Here is a 20,885-nt window from a genome sequence, read left to right on the forward strand (position 1 = left end):
TTTAGCCAGGAAGATAAAAAGATATAAGAGAAAAAAAAAAGGTCATTATTTTACAGCATTAAATGATGTTCTTCGATTTGGGGATGAGTTTTTTCGTTGCCCTGTTTTTGTGCATTCTTACCCTTTCCTCTTCCCTCCTTCCGTTTCTCTTTTCATTGCAAGGAAGTTGGAACCAAAGGCCATGAGCCCTTCCAAGAAAAAACAAAAAAAAAACAAGATATCAGAGAGCCAAATTCAAGATCTGTTCATTTCGAGATGCCTGGACACTGCTTTTGAACGACTGGAGATCATAGACAGTAGCAGATACAGACAGAGGGAGACAGTTCCAGAGTTGACCTGTTGCTTAAATGAAGGACTGGGAGTAATGATTAACTCATGCATTAGAGAGTTGGTCAGAAAATGAATGAGAGTTTGTTGCTAGATGGGTGCTACGTGCCCGCCGTAGTGGTGGAGGGATGCAAGCAGACTTAGAGCAGTGATCATTGAAGTAGCGATAGAGAAGAGATAAAGATGCAACAGTGCGGCGAAGAGACAGAGGTTGAAGGGAGCCAGTAAGAAGGGGAGAGATGATGAGACTAAAATCCTTTGATTACACCTTGTTGAGAAGAGCTGTATATGGGGAGCCTCCCCACACATGAGAGTTGTACTCTACACAGGGACGAATAAAACCCGTGTATAAAGTCAACAACTGTGCAGGGATAAAGAAGGCATCCTTCCCTGTTCACCCCTACTTTCCACCCCTCTTGTCTTCATCCTCTTTCTCCCCGCCTTTCAACCTCCATTCTCTCCTCTCCTCTCCTCCCCCCCCCCTCCTACCGTCTCGTCACCCTCCCCTATCCACCCTCACTCTTTCGCTGTCTGCATCCTCTCATTCTCCCTTCCACCCTCCCCTTCCATCTGTCTGCCCACCTTACCCTACGCACCCCGAACTTTTTCGCCCTCGATCTGCATTCTCCCATCCCTCTTGCTTCACTACCCCGCTCCCCCTCCTGTCGCATCCCACCCCTCTTCTCTCCCTATCTGCATCCTCCCATCCCTCTCCTTTCCCTCCCCTCCTCACCTCTCACCCCTCACCCACCCCTACCCCTGTCTACATCCGGCCATTTTATAAGTTTCCCGTCATTACTTCTTCCTTATTCCCATTTTTTTACTTGTCAATCTTCCTTTAATATCCCCGTGTTAATTCATCATTCTTTCCCATCTTCATTGTTTATCACCGTTATTTATATTTATTCTCTTTATTTTGATGCTCTTTCTGGTCTTCCCATGAAGTTACCTTTCTCTCTAGCTTATTTTTCCCCCTCATCTTTTTCCTCCTGTTTTCCTTTGTCTTGTCAACCTTTCTTTATTTTCCTCAGCATGTTTTATCTTTCTCATCTCATTCCGTGTCTCCTTTTTCCCCATCATTATATTTGTCATACTTTTTTTCCCTCTTCATTCCTTGTTTTCCCTGTGATCTGTTCTCCTCTTTCCATTTGCCTTCTGTCATCCTCTCTCCAATTTAGGGAGTTATATTCAGCTAACTTGTCTCCTATCTTCGTCCCTGCCTTTGCATTCTGTCTTCGTTTGTGTGTGTGTGTGAGAGAGAGAGAGAGAGAGTTATCGCTATCTCTTACATGTGGACCCACTGGACACGGACGGGTTACAGTGACACAGAACTCCGGACCGCACCAGCAAGCATATGGCATGGACGCACCCTAACTTGTATTTTTTACCCACTTGTTTACCGATTGTGCGAGTGCTTCATCAATCATGCTTAATTATTGCTGATATTATGGAGAAGTGCATTAAATGGGAATTGGTTAGGATGATACTATTAAACGGACTGATAATGTGAAAGTAATTTGTGTGAAAGGGGTTATGATGATGATGGTGATGGTGATGGTGCTGGTGGTGTCGATGGTGGTGGTGAGTGGTGATGATGATGATGATAATGGTGGTGGTGATGGTGATGATGATGATGATAGCGATGTTATTTAGTGTAAAAGTGACACGCTGTTTGTTTTTCCCCCGACAGGCAGTAGGCGAGTGGGCTGCCCCCGTGATGGTGGGTGAGCGGCGCCACCCACTCCTGGCCCAGATGCCACCCACGGCCGCCCACGCACCGGCCCACGCCCAACGATCTCACATCGTGGGCGTGCCGAGCGTGGGCGTGCCGGGGGTGGGCGTGAAGCTGATGCAAGAGCCGGGGTTCGCCGCCCACGATTCGCATTTATATGTGCGTGGACGTGACCCCGGTGTGGCTCAGGGTGTGGTGGTGCAGGCGTCTGGTGGGGCCTACCCCCCGGGGGCGCTGCCCCTTGTGCAGGGGGAAGCACACGACGATCCCAGGAGACGGAGGGCGCTGTCCCCCGCATCACAACACTCCGCAGCAGCAACGTTCTTTGCAAGGTGAGATTATGTATTCCATTACATAGTACAGTACAGTTGCGGACATAAATATTAGTACCGTTCATATTGATAAATAATGAGAGTGAGATGCGATACGTGGTGCTTACCAAATATTTCAGAGTATTGTAAGTTTCATTATTGTTCTCCTAATAAATGGAACGATACTCTTGTCCACAACTGTACTTCCTGTCTTGGTATTACAGTACTGCAAATTGTTCAGATGGAAGTGCTACAAATTGTTCAGATGGATGAATTATAGCCACATAGGTCAGTGTATTTCCCGACATCGTCATCTGTGGGATTGAGTCTTCCTGTACCCGAGTTCCTGGTAAGTTTGATCTGTATTTTTGGAAGGTTTTTGGAAGTGTGTATTTGTGTTCGTCCGCTGTGGAAGGTAAGGGGGAACTACAGTATCTAGAGGGCTCCAAGGGGATATATATAAGGGATCTTCTTTTTTTCTTTCTTTTTTTTTTTACTGGAAATTTGTTTGTGTGTTGTTAAAGGTGCTAAAAACGAAGCCTTTGCTGGCCAAAATTTGAACTAATGAAGACACTTGGTAAATTACCAATATGCTGGGAATCGAACCAGGGACTCTCAGGTGAGAGCCAGGCAGCATACCACTACACCACGACCAGGTAAAAGTTAACTCACGTTGTCACAATCTTGTAACCAACGTCCCTCCGCCCCCACTGTGGGCATCAAGAGGATGAGTTAACCCCCACAGTGGGGGCGGAGGGACGTTGGTTACAAGATTGTGACAACGTGAGTTAACTTTTACCTGGTCGTGGTGTAGTGGTATGCTGCCTGGCTCTCACCTGAGAGTCCCGGGTTCGATTCCCAGCATATTGGTAATTTACCAGATGATTTTTCCTGTGTACAGTACAGGTTTCTCTCTTCATAATGAAGACACTACTCAAGTCGGCGTGCTGAAGGTTGGGAGCCATTATCATAGTTTTAAATTTACTCATACAGCTATATTATTAGCATTTTTATTAGTTAGGGTCGGACGGGTAGGATGAGGTGGGCGGGGTTGAAGGGACTGTGACTGGGTAGAGCAGGGTGGGTGAGTGGGCAGGGTAGGTGGGTGGGTGGTGGAAATATAGGTCCGTGGGGTGAATACGTTCAAGGTGGGTATAGGTCCTGGGGGGAGGGACCCCAGGAGGATCATGGGTCCGGTGCGTGAAATTAGACCCCGGGTGTCATATCCCACGGAGGATGGCCACCCAGGGTCCCAGGCAGTACCGATAGTAACTTCTTCTTTTTTTTCCTAGTAATATGTGGTTCCCTGCTAGTTAATCTTATTGAAGTGGATGACATGCCCACACACGGATGCATTGTAGTCATAGTTTCGCCATTCCTTGGGATAATTTACGGTTTTTTCAGTGCACGTCGGTTTGCCGGGAATTCTGTCTATCTATCTATAGCCCAACGCCCTAATCCCGCAAAGGGTGGCCGCAGACAAAACGCCTCCAAGTCGCTCCGTCACCCACCATTTGACTACCCTCCCCCCAGCTCACCCCCCCTCCCTCATATACCTCTCAACTCCATCCATTCACCTCATCCTCGGTCTACCCCTCCCTCTCCCTCCCTCCACCTCATCCTCGGTCTACCTCTCCCTCTCTCTTCCACCACCTCACCTACATACATCCTCTTAGTCAGTATTTCATTCTCCGGGAAATGACACATAAGACTCAACAATGTAGACCTTCTGCAAAACACTGAAACATTATTATTATTGTTAAACAGAACGCATTTCAGTGTGAAGCAACACGCATAAAAATTAATTACACCACTAATGCTTATTGTTGAAACAGTACCCCTTAGTATTTATAGTACGAGTATGCCTACTGTATAGCTTGAAAACTACAGAGGTGAACAGCACATGAATATATACCTACTCTGTAGCAGTGAAACAAGGCACTAAAACATTGACACGGCACATTACTCTGTAGCAGGTTCCCAGAGTTCTCATCCACGGTATTACTGGCTCTATAACCTAGCTAGTTCTTTAAAAATATCGAACGCCTAACGTGGGGCTCGAACCCACGACCCTGTGATTAAGAGTCTTATGCTCTACCATCTGAGCTAGCCGGGTTGATGGCGGAGTTCCATTTCGGCTCTGTTACTTTGTTTTTTCTTGGAGGGAACGACTTTGCGGGCGCTGGCCTTTGGTTCCTTCTTTCTTGCATTAAAAAAGGAAGGGGGGGAGGGTGGAAATGATAAGTGGGTGAGAGGGGTTAAAGCCTGATTTCTTTATTTTCTTAATTTCTCTATAACGATGCGACCAGCACAGAACCCATCCACTCTGAAGAGGGATTATGAGCAGGCCAAGACAAAAAAATATATATATATATAATTCAAGCTCTAATCTGTGTCTCTCTCCCACCTAACAGTTCATTCTCTATCCTGTCTCTCTCTCACTTGACGTGTGAAGGAGAGAACTAAAATCCGTATGCAGGAAAGAATGAAAGATAGGCAGAGGGAGTAAGTAAGAGATGAGAAATAGATAAACTGGAGAGATAGGGTAGGAGAGATAGAACTGTGAGGGGTGAAAGCTAGACTAAAAGACAGGATAGAATAAATGAATAGGAAGACAGGAGGGGAGAATAGAAAGCCAGACCAATAGATAGAAAAGAGTGAATGATGGGAAGAGAGAGGAGGAAGGAGAGAGAAGAGCGGTGAGACGGAAAATACAGAATGATGGGATTTGTGAAAGAAGAGAGGACATAAGGAGAGGTGAGAAAGGAAGAGATGAGAGGGAGGATAGAAAAGATAGACCCATGAGAAAGAGGGGAAGAGGAAGAAAGGAGAGAAGAGGAGAGGCGAAAGCTAAACTAAGAGGAAGGAATGAAAGGAGGAGGAAGGGGAGAGGGAAGTGTTGGGGCAAAAAATACTGAAAGACGGAACTGGTGAAGGAAGAGGGGACATGTTCGTTTTAGCCTTCCGAGTCGAATGTAGGTTAGGGATGGAGAGGAGGGAGGGAGGGAAGGGGACGAGAGGGAGGGAACTGGAGAGAGGGGAGGTGAGGGTGAAAGGGGAGGGAGAAAAGAAGGCCCGGGGGAGAGAAGGAAGATGAGAGGAAGGAAGCAACGGAGAAGAAGGATAGGATGGGAGAGAGGGGACAGGGCGGGAAGAGGAGGAGAAGTAAGTGGGAAGAAGGGGGATGAAGGAAGGAGTAAGAGAAGGGGAGAAGTGTAAGGAAGATGAGGAGAAAGGGAGAAGGAAGGGGATGAGGGAGGAAGAAGAGAAGACAGGGAGAAGAATTAGGATGGAATGTGAAGGACGTAACAGGATGAAGGGAAGAAAAAGGGAAGGTGGGAACTGGAAAGCAGAGATGATGGTGATGGTGATGATGATGACTTTGGTGATGATAAGAGGGAGGGAAGAAACAGGAGGAAGAGGAGGGAGGGAAGAAGCAGGAGGAGGAGGGAAGGAAGAAGCAGGAGGAGGAGGAAGAGGGAGGGAGGGAAGAAGTAGGAGAAGGAAGTAGAGGGAGGGAAGAATCAAGAGGAGGGAGGGACAAGAGGGTGAAAACTAAGTGATGGAGAGAAAAATGGAAGGGAAGAGGAAGGGAGGGAGGAGGGAGACTAGGAGGAGATGAGGAGGAAAAAAGGGAATAAGGAAGGGGGAGGAAAGAGAAAAGGAGAGAGAAATGGTAGGAAGAGGAGGGAATAAGATGGGAAGGGAGGGAGGTAAGGAAGAGATAGGGGAAGGAGAGGGAAGAAGGAGGAGGAGAGATGAACAGGAAGGACGGAAAAGAGAGAGAGAGAGAGGAAAAGGGGGAGTAGAGAAAGGAAGGAAGGGAGTTTAAGTCAGACTGTAAACACCCATACCTTCTAATATACTGAGGCTTGGAGAGAGAGAGAGAGAGAGAGAGAGAGAGAGAGAGAGAGCTAAAAGCCTGAGCGGGTCGGTATATTCTTTGTGGAGCGTCTTGTTTTTTTTCTTTCTTGTTTTTTTTCTGACCTTTGACGCATTTCTTCCGAGACCGCATAAGAAGGAGAGAGTAAATAGAGGGAGGAGGGTAAATACTTCAAGGTGCCTCTCTCTCTCTCTCTCTCTCTCTCTCTCTCTCTCTCTCTCTCTCTCTCTCTCTCTCTCTCTCTCTCTCTCTCTCTCTCTCTCTCTCTCTCTCTCATTTTCCCTCTTCCCCTCTTAGTACCTTTCCTTCCCCTCACCTACCTTTTTCTCCCTATATTCCTTCATCCCTTCCTCTCCCCTTCACTTCCTTCATACCTTCCTCTCCTTCCCTTCCTTCATACCTTCCTCTCCTTCACTTCCTTCATACCTTCCTCTCCTTCCCTTCCTTCATACCTTCCTCTCTCCTTCACTTCCTTCATACCTTCCTATCCTTCCCTTCCTTCCCCTTTCCATTCCTTTCCCTTTCTCCCTTTTCCTCACGTCCTTTTCCTTATTCCCTTTCCTTCCTCTCTTTCTAAATTTACCTCACCATCTCCCTTTTCTTCCCTCCCTTTTCTTCCCGCATACATTCCTCTCATTCCTTCCCTTTCTCATTTTCACCTTTCCTTTCTCTTCCCTTTCTCTCTTCGTCCCCAGTCCTCCTTTCTTAATCTTTCTCTTTCCTCTTCACCCATTTTCCCTCCCCTTCCTCTCTTTTCTTCCCGTCCTCCTGTTTTTCTTCTTTCCTCTTTACCGCTTTCCTTCCCCTTCCTTCTTCCCCTTTCCCCTTTTCTTCCCTCTTCTTCCCTTCCATTATTCTTTCTCCTAGTGTTCCTCTTAATCTTCCCTTTTCTTTCTCCTCCCCTCTCCCTCTTCCTCTTGTCCACCTCTCCTTCCCCTCCATTCCTGTCTATCCTCCCAACCTCCCTTCTCTCCCTTCTTCTCCTTTTCTTCTATCTTTCTCCTCTTTTTATCCCTTCACCTCCTCTTTTTCTCTCCCCTCCCCTCTGCGGCATGCCTTGTGATTCCTTCCCTTTCCCCCTTCCTCTTTTCCACCTCCCTCCCATCCACTCCTCTCCTTCCTTCCTCTCCTCTTCCTCGCCCTTCCTCTCCTCTTTTTCTCCCTTCCTCTCCTGTTTCCCTTCCCTCACTAACTTTTTTTTTCTCCCTACCTCCCTTCTATCTCTTCCCTCCCTGCCATCCTTCTTTCTCTTCCCCCCCCCCTACCCTCCTCCTCTTCGCTTCTCCCCCTTCCTCTCTTCTTTCCCTCCCTCCCTGCCTGCCATCTCTCCCTTCCTCTCTTCTTTCTCTCCCTCTCTCCCTTCCTCCTCTTTTTCTCTCGCCTCCCCCTCTCCGGCATGCTCTGTGTTTACATGCGGGTGTTTGTGTACCGTTGTTTACATCTCAGCTTGGGTACCCCGCCTCACCAAACCCACCCCACCACCACACCCCTGAACCCCACCAGAACCTCCTTAGAACCTCACTCCTTCTGCACAACCTCGTCTGAACCTCCCTCGAACCTCCCTCCCTCTGCACAACCCCACCTGATCCCCGTCGAACCTCACTCCCTGTGCACAACCTCGTCTCAACCTCACCACCCCTGCACAACCACTTCTAAACCTCCTTTGAACCCCACTCCCTCTGCACAACCTCGTCTGAACCTCACCCCGCCTCCGAATCGTACCTAAACCTCGTCAGAACCTCACCTCACAGCCACACTTCTCACCACTCCAGCTCATCTACAATTGAACCCCTTTTGACCAGCACAACCACACCTCCGAACCCCACCTGAACCTCGTCTGAACCTCACCACTGAAGCTTAATATACTCTCCCTGAAGCTTTGTATACTCTCCCTGAAGCTTAGCGTACCCTCCCTGAAGCTTAGTATAATCTCCCTGAAGCTTAGTATAATCTCCCTGAAGCTTAATATACTCTCCCTGAAGCTTAGTATTCTCCCTGAAGTTTAATATACCCTCCCTGAAGCTTATTATACTCTCCCTGAAGCTTAGTATACCCTCCCTGAAGATTTATGTACCCTACCTGTAGCTTCGTATACTCTCCCTGAAACTATACCCTCCCTGAAGTCTTAATATACTCTCCTTGAAGCTTAGTATACTCTCCCTGAATCTTTATATACCCTCCCTGCAGCTTAGTATTCTCCCTGATGTTCAATATACCCTCCCTGAAGCTTATTATACTCTCCCTTAGCCAGCCAGTGACTCTACCCAAATCCCTTTCGTATAATTTCGTTCTTCCTTCGTGTATACCGTTCAGGGAGATTAACGCGATCCCACGGTTCATTTGGCAGGGTGTTATTGCGTTCACCCTTTGCAGTAATGACTAGGGTGGATAGAAGGATAGAATGTGTGTTCCTGACTATCCTCTATCAGCTCTTCTATCCCTATACTATTGCTATTTCTATCCCTACTATTGCTAGTCCTATGCAGTGGTTTCGGAAAGGCGGTCGGTTAGCACACACTACATTTTCTATAGGGTAGGTTAGGGTCGATAGAAGGATAGAATGTTCCTGACTATCCTTTATCTGGTTTTCTATCCCTACTATCACTATCCCTATGCTGTGGTTTCGGAAAGGCGGTCGGTTAGCACACACTACATTTTTTCTAGGGTAGGCTAGGATGGATAGAAGGATAGTATGTGTTCCTGACTATCCTTTATCTGCTTCTCTATCCCTACTATTACTATTTCAATCCCTACTGTTACTATTCCTATGCCGTGGGGTGAGAAATGCGGTCGGTTTGCACACACTTCTTTTTCGTAAGGGTCTGGGTTAGGGGATGCATTCGGTACATCACTAATTATTACTATCCCTACCTTGTTGATCATCTGCAATAATTTCTTGTATAGTTGTAATATTCGCCTCCAAACATATCCTTGCGTTATTTCTTTTACCTCCACGATCTCTCTCTCTCTCTCTCTCTCTCTCTCTCTCTCTCTCTCTCTCTCTCTCTCTCTTATCTCTCTCTCTCTTCTCTTCCCTTGTCCTCTTTTTTCACCCTGTCTCTTTCTCTTCTCCTCTCCTCTCCCTCCCTCTCCCTCCTCCCTTCTCTTGGCTCCCTCAATCTCTTCCTCCTCCCCTTTCCTTTCCGTCATCCCATTTCTTCTCCCTGCTCCTCCTCTTCACCTTCATCTCTCCCCCTCCCCTCTTTTCTCTCTTCGTCTCCCTCTCTTTTCTCTTCTTCTCTCCCTCTCTTTTCTCACTCTTCTCTCCCTGTCTTCTTTCCTTCTCGTCTCTTCCTCTCTTCTTTCCCTCTCGTCTCTCCCTCACTTCGCTCTCTCTTCTCTCCGTCTTTCCCTCACTTCTCTTCCTCTCTTCCTTCCTCCTCCCTCTCTCCCTCACCACCTCTGCGTTTATTGTTATTGCGAAGCCGTCGTTGCCATGTTGCCTCCCCCCCCCCTCTCTCTCTCTCTCTCACTCTCTCTCTCTCTCTCTCTCTCTCTCTCGTGTCAATGTTGCCTCCCCCCTGCTTATTTCACCGCCTTGATCCTCTCTCTCTCTCTCTCTCTCTCTCTCTCTCTCTCTCTCTCTCTCTCTCTCTCTCTCTCTCTCTCTCTCAGGCTGATTTCAACTTCTGTTTTGTTATCCTATTCTTAAACTTAAGTAAAATGAGGCTTTGGCAGAGAGAAAGAGAGAGAGAGAGAGAGGCGGTGAAATAAGCAGAGGGGGAGGCAACACTGCAACGAGAGAGAGAGAGAGAGAGAGAGAGAGTTACCCAGATCCACTTATTTCACAACCCATTGGTCCCTTTGACACTCCGAATGTTCATCTATTCAGACAGAAATTCCTTTTTTATCAGTTTTAATGTCTATTTGTAAAGGCAGACTTGATTAATAAATTCATAAGTGAGGTTAGAAGAGGAGGAGTAACTTGGGTCTTTCTCTGTGGGGAGTGGAGAAAGGGTGGTGGAGATGGGAGGACAGAAATGGGTGATGATGTTATGGTGGTGGAGGTGATAGGAAGACAGGGATGGATGGAAAAGTGGTGGTGGTGGTGGCTGATGATGATGATGGTGGTAAGAAAAGTGCTGCTGTTGTTGGTGGTGGTGGTGGTGGTGGTGGTGCTGGTGATGGTGAAGATAGGAATGGGTGGAAAGGTGGTGATAATAGTGGTGGTGATGGTGAAGAAAGGAAGACAGGAATGGGTGGAAAAGTGATGATGGTAGTGGTGGTGGTGTAATGATGATGATGAAGATAGGAAGACTGAAAAGGTGGAAAAGTGGTGGTGGTGGTGATGATGATGATGATAATGGCAGAAAGACTGTGATGATGGGATGAAAGGATGATGTGGCGGTGATGGTGGTGATGGGCAGAAAGATGGTGATGTTAGACGAAAGGATAAGTTGATGGTGGTGGTGATGATGATGATGAAGGGAAGAAAGGTAATGATGGTGGGACGAAAGGGTGACGTGGTGGTGATGGTAATGAGAAAAATGAAATGAGTGATGATGGAAGGGAAGAAAGGGTGAAAGGGTAATGAGTGTAATGGGAAGAAAGAAAAGTGATGATGATGATGATGATGATGATGGGTAGGAGAGAAAAAGAAAAGGGTCATGATTTTAAAGTGATGAGGGAGAACGAGAAAAGTGATGATGATAATGATGTTGATGATAATAATAATAATAATAATAGTAAATAGTAGTAAGGAAAGGATGCTGGTACTGCTGTTGATAATGATGGTGGTGGTGATGATAGTGATGATGATGGAAGTAAGGAAAGTACAGTATAATAAAGCGGTGATGAATCTAGGGGGGGGGGGAAGAGACAAAAGGATGATGATGGTGATGGGAGAGGAGGGAAGAAGAGGAGTGAGGGTTGATGGTGATGGGAAGATGATGAGAAAGTAAAGTCTTTTCATTGGCGGGAAACATAGATGAGATGTGAGAATGCCAGAGAGAGAGAGAGAGTGTGTGTGTGTGTGTGTATGTGTGTGAGAGAGAGAGATAGAGAGAGAGGGAGGGGGAGGGGGAATGTACGTGTGTGTGTGTGAGAGAGGGAGGGGGAGGGCATGTACGTGTGTGTGTGTGTGAGAGAGAGAGAGAGAGAGAGAGAGAAAGAGGGAGACGCAATGATAAGTGGACCAAGTTAGAGTAAAACGCCTGAAGGTGTAGTGAAGTTGTACAATATAATGCTAGTCACGAAGAACTGCTATGGAAAGGAATGTAGAGCCTAGCAGTATCCCTTTCTGCATTGAGCAACGTGAAATAAGCTGCAAGAGGACGAAAATCTGGGCCAAGTTAGTGTGAACAAAATATAGTAAAAGTAATTAAGGTCTATCTATCTATCTATTACAAGACGCCTTAATCCCGTAAGGGGTGGCCACAAACAAATCGCCTCCATGTCGCCCTGTCCCCCGCCATTTCATTGCCCTGCTTCCAGTTCACACACCCCTCTCTCATATACCTCTCCACACCATCCCTCCATCTCATCCTTGGCCTCCCCCTCCTTTTCCCTCCCTCCACCTCACTCACACACACTCTCCTCGTCAGTCTCTCGCTAAAGGTGTGGAAAACAAAGGTACATTAACACCTGAAGGTCTTGGGGTGGGGGTAATCGTGTTGTTGAATTTCTTATCGTAATCTTAACGACGCTGTTAAAGGAAGAGGGGTATTTATAAGAGGCAGGGAACAAGGTCGTTAAGATAAGGTGATATGACGCGCCGTACCATAGCCTTTGTTGAGGACTGGATGGATGGATGGATGGATAGGTAGGTAAGTAGGAAGGTAGACAGCTGGATGGATAGATAGATGGTTTGGGAGGAAAGTGGATGGATGGGTAGGTAGGTAGGTAAGTAGGAAGGTAGATTGATGGAGGGATAGGTAGGTAGGTAAGTAGGAAGGTAGTTTGATGGATGGATAGGTAGGTAGGTAAGTAGAAAGGTAGATAGATTGGTAGGTAAGTAAGAAGGTAGATGGATGGATGGGTAGGTAGGTAGGTAAGTAGGAAGGTAGATGGATGGATGGATAGCTAGATGGGTAGGTAGGAAGGTTGATTGATGGATGGAAAGGTAGGTAGGTAAGTAGGAAGGTAGATGGATGGATAGGTTGGTAGGTAAGTAGGAAGGTAGATGGATGGATAGGTTGGTAGGTAAGTAGGTAGGAAGGTAGGTGGATGGAGGGATTAATAGGCAGGAAGGAAGGTAGATAGATGGGTGGATGGATGGATGGATTGATTGATAATTAGGAAGGTAGATGGATGGATAGATAGGAAAGTAGATGGATAGATAGTGTTAAGAATGGATGGATAGTGTTATGAAGGGCTGGATAGAGTGATGGATAGAAAGGCTGGATTGAGGGATGGAGGGATGAAATACTGAACTGGATGGATGGATAGGTGAATCAACGGAGAGAGAGAGAGAGAGGTACTACCGGATGTGTGGATGAACGTGAGGATAGATAGAAGTAGATGTCTATCCCAAACCCAATAAATCGGCCTGGGAGCAGGAAGAAGGAAAGGACGTGATGCGGGATTAACGGCGATTTATCCGAGAGAGAGAGAGAGAGAGAGAGAGAGGGGTTAGGGTTTAGACAGGTGAGGGGGCAAGGTAGGGGTGGGGGGAGGAGGGATGGGTGTGACAGGTAGGGAGAGAGACAGGCACGCCTGTGTCACCTGAGCGGAAATTAAAACTCTAGCACCTGAGTGTCACCACACACACACACACACACACACACACACACACACACACACACACACCAAGTTCTTCTTTCCCTTTACACAATTTTCTTCTTTACACACACACACACACACACACACACACACACACACACACACACACACACACACACACACACACACACACCAAGTTCTTCTTTCCCTTTACACAATTTTCTTCACACACACACACACACACACACACACACCAAGTTCTTCTTTCCCTTTACACAATTTTCTTCACACACACACACACACACACACACACACACACACACACACACACACACACACACACACACACACACACACACACACACACCAAGTTCTTCTTTCCCTTTACACAATTTTCTTCTTTACACACACACACACACACACACACACACTCACATTCTCATTCCGCGATTCTCTCTCTCTCTCTCTCTCTCTCTCTCTCTCTCTCTCTCTCTCTCTCTCTCTCTGTTGTGGTTAAGTGTGGTAGTCATTGTGGTGGTGGTAGTAATATCCGTCTTGCTGGAGTGTGGTATTAATTTCCCCCTAACTGGAGTGTGGTAAAAGTGTGGTGGTGGTGTGGCAGACCTCAGTGTTATAGCTGTGGTAAACTCGGCCTCGTCTCACTTTACGAGCTGAGCCGAAAGTGTGGCAAGGCGAAACCGACATTGCATTGTAGCTTGCAATGTGTGTGTGTGTGTGTGTGTGTGTGTGTGTGTGTGTGTGTGTGTGTAATTGTTGGTATTGTTATAACTGGATTTATTATTATTATTATTATTATTATAGTTGTTTTTATTATTATTATTGTTACTGATCTTGACTTCCATCTGTTCACTCCCTCTCCTCATTATTATTATTATTATTATTATTTTTTTTTAACGTTACTTATTCATCATTGTTATATATCTTCTTCATACACTCAGAAATTGTGTGTGTGTGTGTGTGTGTATGCGTGTGCGTGTACGTTTCAGTGATCTTGGAATTGCCCTACATAAAACTCCCATCCATGGCTCGTCTCACTCATCAGCGTCATTTAATACACCTGGATGTAACAACTATCTATAAATTAATCTGACCAGCCCTAATGATATTTCCCTGGGCAGTGAAGGGATTGTATTAAAGAATCATGCAAAAAAAATTTAATATATTGTTGATGGTATGGGTTTTTGTGAAGTTAAAATGAATCGTAGGTAGTGATTAGTTTAAAGACTCATTCATCCACTCATCCACCTGCCTACACCTGTCTTCCTCATCCACCTGCCTATACCCATCTTCGTCTTCCACTCATCCACCTGCCTGCACCCATCTTCTTCGTCCACTCATCCACCTGCCTACACCTGTCTTCCTCATCCACTCATCCACCTACCTACTCTTATCTTCCTCATCCACTCACCCAGTTATATCCTTCCACCACATCCACCTACAAGCAACCAGCCCACCCACCTCCCTACACAGACTCATCCACCACCCACCCACCCACCTGCCTACCTACCTACCTACCTACCTACCTACATACATACCTACCTACCTACCTACCTACAACCTCCCACCACACCCATCTACAAACAACCCTCCCACCCACACCTACACGACACCCACCCACCCACCTAACACCATTTACACACCACTCACACCTAAACACACACACACACACACACACACACACACACACACACACACACACACACACACACACACACACACACACACACACACACACACACACACGCAGGACACCCAAATTGAGTGACCTGTACTTAACCTTTGCCCTTTTGAGTCAAGTTCTGAAGCCTTTGTGTGCCTTCTCATTCTTACACACACACACACACACACACACACACACACACATTTTGTTTTTTTGGTTAATAGTCTTTGGTTTTAAGTCTTTCTGTGACCTTTATGTCTTCTGTGTCTTGAGGAGGTCATGTCTTGCACCTTAAGATTTTGTTGAAGCCATTTCTCTCTCTCTCTCTCTCTCTCTCTCTCTCTCTCTCTCACACACACACACACACACACACACACAGTTTTTGCGATTCTCTCTCTCTCTCTCTCTGGGGGGCGCGGTAGCACAGTGGTAGGCGCTGGACTCGTAATCGGGGGATTGCGAGTTCGAGCCTCGCCCGGGCTGCCGTGCTGGGAGTGGTAGCTCGCTCCTGTAACCCTAGCGGGGCTATATAGTCCAATACAGGGCTTAGCTCGGGGGAACTCCATTTTCTCTCTCTCTCTCTCTCTCTCTCTCTCTCTCTCTCTCTCTCTCTCTCTCTCTCACACACACACACACACACACACACACATACACACACACCCAGCTAGTCTTTGCGATTCTCTCTCTCTCTCTCTCTCTCTCTCTCTCTCTATCGACTCTCTTGGGTACTCAGCATAGCATTGTCTTCAAGAGCACCAGTGAAGCATCCTTACTAGATATGACAACCTGGGCGTGGAGTGTGGGCGTGAACGGGTGTAGTGTGGGCGTGAATGGGTGTGGTGTGGATGTGAATGAGGGTAGTGTGGGCGTGAATGGGTGTAGTGTGGGCGTGAATGGGTGTAGTGTGGGTGTGAATAGGTGTAGTGTGGGCGTGAATGGGTGTAGTGTGGGCGTGAATGGGTGTAGTGTGGGCGTGAATGGGTGTAGTGTGGGCGTGAATGGGTGTGGTGTGGATGTGAATGAGGGTAGTGTGGGCGTGAATGGGTGTAGTGTGGGCGTGAATGGGTGTAGTGTGGGCGTGAATGGGTGTAGTGTGGGCGTGAACAGGCGTAGTGTGGGCGTGAATGGGTGTAGTGTGGCCGTGAATGAGCGTAGTGTGGGCGTGAATGGGCGTAGTGTGGGCGTGAATGAGCGTAGTGTGGGCGTGAATGGGTGTAGTGTGGGCGAGAATGGATGTAGTGTGGGCGTGAATGGTTGTAGTGTGGGCGTGAATGGGTGTAGCATGGACGTAGTGTGGGCGTGAATGGGTGTAGTGTGGGCGTTACAAGTACCTTAGAGGAGGTCAAGGATGAGTCATTTGTGGAGTAGGACCTTGAGAGGGAAAGTAGAAGGAAGGAGGAAGTGGAGGAGGAAGGAGGAAGTGGAGGGGGAAGGAGGAACTGGAGGAGGAAGGAGGAACTGGAGGAGGAAGGAGGAACTGGAGGAGGAAGGAGGAACTGGAGGAGGAAGGAGGAACTGGAGGAGGGAGGAGGAACTGGAGGAGGGAGGAGGAACTGGAGGAGGAAGGAGGAACTGGAGGAGGAAGGAGGAACTGGAGGGGGAAGGAGGAACTGGAGGAGGAAGGAGGAACTGGAAGAGGAAGGAGGAACTGGAGGAGGGAGGAGGAACTGGAGGGGGAAGGAACTGGAGGAGGAAGGAGATGGGTGAAGAGGAAATGGAATAACTTAAGCAAAATTCTGAAATATAATTGTGGTGAAGATTTGAGGATTTTTGACTCATCATTATTATTATTATTATTTATTTTTTATGGCGTGTTAAGGTGCACCGTATGTTTGTTTATCACACACACACACACACACACACACACACACACACACACACACACACACACACACACACACACACAAATCCTCCGCCTTTTTAGTTATATTATTTGCTGACTCACGGGATACTTAATCTTTTATTATTATTATTATTATTATTATTATTATTATCATCATCCTTTCCTTCATTCTATCCATCCACCTTCATGCATGTATTCCTTCTATTTAAACATTTGCATCCATTCGTCCTTTCTATACATCCATCTTTATCATCAATTTCGTACTTCCATCCTCTCATTTCCATCATCATCATCATCATCACCATCCTTATCTACCTATTCCTTCTATGTAAACGTTTTATCCTTCTGCGTTTCCTATATATTTGTTCCTTCTCTCTAAATCTTTTGACCCATTCATCTTTCTACCCTTCCATCAATATCATCTAGTTCTATCCATCCATTTGCATGCATTCGTTCCTTTTATCCATCCACTTTCATCCATTCGTCTCTTCTATCCATCCATTTTCATCCATTCGTCCCTTCTAACCATTTACATCCGTTCGTGCCTTCTCTCCATCCCCACCTGCATCCCTCCTGTACCCTTAGCCAGTTTAACACCCCTCTCTTAATCCCCGTGACCTCTTGCTTCTTACAGCGTACCCACCAAGCTCCTGACACCCCCACCCCCATCCTCCCACCCACCTACACCCACACCCTCGCCCACCCACCTACTCACACACACCCTCGCCCACCCACGTGCTTTCACACAAACTTAATACACACCCACCTTCTCACACCCTCTCCCAACCACCTACCTTCACACACACACACTCTCACCCACCTAATCTACCTACTCACACCCACTCTTAACCACCTACCTTCTCACATCCTCTCTCATCCACCCACCTACTTACACCTTCCCCTCGCCCATCCACCTACTCCCACCCTCTCTCAACCACCTACCTACTCACACCCTCCTTACGCCCACCCACCTACTCCCACACACACATAATACACTCCTGCCTCCTTCCTCATTCACATAATCCACATACCACACCTACGAGTCTGGATTTCCCCTCCTCCCCCCTTCACCATCCTCACCACCCCACCCCTCCCCCACAAACTCACAACATACCTTACTGCCCGTCTCCCTCCTCACCCACACCCTTACTGATCTGCCTCACCTTTCTCACCCACTCATCGTCACCTACCTCCCCATCCTCATTCACCCAGCCACTGATTCGCAACACCCATCTACCTCTCATTTCTTCCCCATCCACACACTTTACACAGCAACCACACCCACACCCACTCTCCTCCAACCCCCTCCACTCTTCCACCCCATCCACCCACCTTTCAACTTCCCTCTCCCCCATTTTCACTCCACCTACCCACCCACCTAGTTACCTTCTTCCTTCCACCCCACCCACTGTACCCTCTCATACTCTCTACCTACCTTTCCACCTACCTATTATTCCACCCTCACCTCCCTTCCACCCCACCTACCCACCCACCTGTATCGTCCTTCCACCCACTTAACCATCCAGTCAGTCCTTTACCCACCCATACTTTCTATATACCTTCCACCCACTTTTTCTTTCCACCCTTCTCCCCCCAAGTTGCACCCCACCCACCCACTTATATCCACTCATACTTTCTACCCACCTTTCCATCTACCCACCCACCTTTACACCTGCCCACCCACATTTCCACCTCCCCACCCACCTTTTCATTCCTCCCTCCCCCTCTTCCACTTCACCAACCCACACATCAGTTCCTTCTTTTACCCACCATTCCACACAGTTCCACCCACTTGTCCGCCCACCCACCCACACCTGTACCCACCCACTTTCTCCCCACCCTTCCACACACCCGCCCACCTTTTCATTCCCCCCCCCCACCCGATCATCCCTAGGAAGTAGAACTGGATTGTACCCAAGTAAAGGCATGAGAGGGAGAGAGAGAGATTTGAGAAAAAAGAATGTGTGTACTTAGAGAAGAAAAAAGTGCCTGTCTCTGTGTGTGTGTGTGTGTGTGTGTACTTACGGAAGAAAAAAGTGCATGTGTGTGTGTGTGTGTGTGTGTGTGTGTGTGTGTGTGTGTGTGTGTGTGTGTGTGTGTGTGTGTGTTTAATGCAGGTCACGTCTACTGTTGGGTAGCGGGAAGAGGTTTATACCCTGATGGAGAGAAGGGGAGGGGGTGGAGGGAGGGGAGGAGGGGAAGGGGGAGAGATGAGGGAATGGAGGTGGAGGAAGAGATAAGAAGGAAGGAAGGAAGGGGGAGGAAGAGATGAGGAGGAGGAGGATAGGTGAGTTTAAGAAATAGGGAAAGGAGAAAGGGTAGGAGGGACGGAAGAAAGGGAGGGGGATGTGGCAAAGAGGAAAGGGGAAAGTGTAGAGGGATGAGGGAGAAGGAAGTGTGGGATAGGGGATGGGAGGATAGGGAAGTGAAGGGAAGGGATGAGGAAGAAGGAAGTGTGGGTTAGGAGTGGAAGGATAGGGAAGTGAAGGGAAGGGATGAGGAAGAAGAAAGTGTGGGGTAGGGGATGGGAGGATAGGGAAGTGAAGGGAAGGGATGAGGAAGAAGGAAGTGTGGGGTAGGGGATGGGAGGATAGGGAAGTGAAGGGAGGGGATGAGGAAGAAGGAAATGTGGGATAAGGATGGGAGGGATAGGGAAGTGAAAGAGAGGGTAGGAAAGAAGGGAAGGAAGATTGAGAAAGAGGGAGGGGAGGGAAGGGAAAGATAGTAAACCAAGAGAGAACGCTGGGTAGTTGAGAAAGCTGGGAGGGAGGGGTGGATTAGGAGAGGGAGGGGGTGGATTAGGAGGTGAGGGAGGGGATGGATTAGGAGAGAGAGGGGATGGATTAGAATGAAAGGGAGGGGTGGATAAGGAAAGGGAGGGGAGGATTAGGATGAGAGGGGGTGGATTAGGAGGAGGAGGAGGGGGTGGGTGAGTGGGGGTTAAGGAACAGACCATGTAGCCTATAAGGACAGGAGGTAAACACAGTAGGAGGGTAGAGGAGGGGGATGGGTGGGTGGGAGGGAGGGGAGAGAAGGTGGGTGGAAGGAAGAGAGTATGGGTGGGAGGGGAGAGAGGGTGGGTGGGTAGGAGGTCAGTAACAAGACGTGATTCCTCTTCAGTTCATACTTTCAATTTACAAGTCGCATTTTCGTAGGATTTGTTGCGTCTTTAGCTCCCTTCCGTATCTTTACACCTTTGCTTATAGTTTGCTGATATTTTAATGTTTATACAGATTGTGTTTTTATTTATCTATCCATAGCCAGACGCCATAATCCCGTAGGGAGTGGCCACAAACAAATTGCCTCCATGTCGCCCTGTCCCCTGCCATTACGCAGCCCACCCCCAACTCTCACCCCCCCCACTCTAATATACCTCTCCACTCCATCCCTCCATCTCATTCTTGGTCTCCCCTCCTCCCACCTCACATACATACATTCTCCTCGTTAGTCTCTCACTCTCCATCCCCCCAACTCACACCCCATCCCATACTGTATACCTCCACTCCATCCTCTCTCCCACCCTCCACCACATTGACATACTCTTCTCGTCAGTCTCTCTTCATCCTCTTCCACATGGCCAAACTACCTCAGTGTATTTCTCCCAACACTTTAAATGATACTGACACTACATCCCAGTCCAGTTCCGTATTAGATGACCTCTGCATATGGCACGGTTTGTACTTTAATGTATTTTTAGTTATACATACCGGAAGTTTTATTGAAGGATGGTGTGTGTGTGTGTGTGAGAGAGAGAGAGAAGAGAAGTGTGTGTGTGTGTCTGAGAGAGAGAGAAGAGAAGTGTGTGTGTGTGAGAGAGAGAGAGAGAGAGAGAGAGAGAAGTGTGTGTGTGTGTGTGTTAGAGACGAAAATTTTATGTATGTGTGTGTTTACTTAAAATAGTGTGTGTGTGTAAATTGGGAGTGTGTCGTCCTGTCTCGGCTTTGGGGGGGGCAGCCTAGGTTTATAGATAGATGGATAGATAGATAGACCGGAAATATCAGCCTTCCTTCTGAATTGTTTTCTGAAGCGTCTCGGTTTTGTGTAGGCCGAGACCTTAGAGAAAATAAAACTCTCTCTCTCTCTCTCTCTCTCTCTCTCTCTCTCTCTCTCTCTCTCTCTCTCTCTCTCTCTACCAGTAGTCGCTTGGATGTTAATTACAGGTTGGCTACCATTCTCTCTCTCTCTCTCTCTCTCTCTCTCTCTCTCTGACAGCCTAATATCACCTCCCCACCGCTGCTCTCACTCATTACCTTCGTTCCCAGGTTATTAGACACTGAAAAACGGAATAAAAAAAAAATGTCTTGTTTTGTGATACGTGGGTTGATTATGGAGTGAAGAAGTTAAATGATGTGGAAAAGAATTATTAAATTAATAATAATAATAATAATGGTGATGGTGGTAGTTCTGTAATAATAATAATGTGATAATAATAGTAATAATAATAATAA

The 20,885-nt window shown here is 47.4% G+C and overlaps 1 protein-coding gene and 1 non-coding gene across 2 annotated transcripts in view; one reads left to right on the top strand and one right to left on the bottom strand.

The window, feature by feature from the left end:
• LOC145397198 (uncharacterized) overlaps positions 1–2,395 on the top strand; it is an 87,905-nt gene extending 85,510 nt beyond the window's left edge. Inside the window, exon 2 of the mRNA XM_080270397.1 lies at positions 2,018–2,395. Within this exon, the coding sequence (XP_080126523.1) occupies positions 2,045–2,395 (351 nt within the window). The 5' untranslated portion in view covers positions 2,018–2,044. The remainder of the gene's footprint in view (positions 1–2,017) is intronic.
• Positions 2,396–4,413: 2,018 nt separating this feature from the next.
• On the bottom strand, positions 4,414–4,486 carry TRNAK-CUU (transfer RNA lysine (anticodon CUU)). Its single transcript has one exon. It is a non-coding gene; the product is annotated as a tRNA-Lys (tRNA).
• Between the last annotated feature and the right edge of the window lie 16,399 nt (positions 4,487–20,885).

The sequence above is a fragment of the Coenobita brevimanus genome, chromosome 40 (genome assembly GCF_032717465.1).
Source record: "Coenobita brevimanus isolate Jiangsu-jjx chromosome 40, ASM3271746v2, whole genome shotgun sequence".
Taxonomy (NCBI): domain Eukaryota; kingdom Metazoa; phylum Arthropoda; class Malacostraca; order Decapoda; family Coenobitidae; genus Coenobita; species Coenobita brevimanus.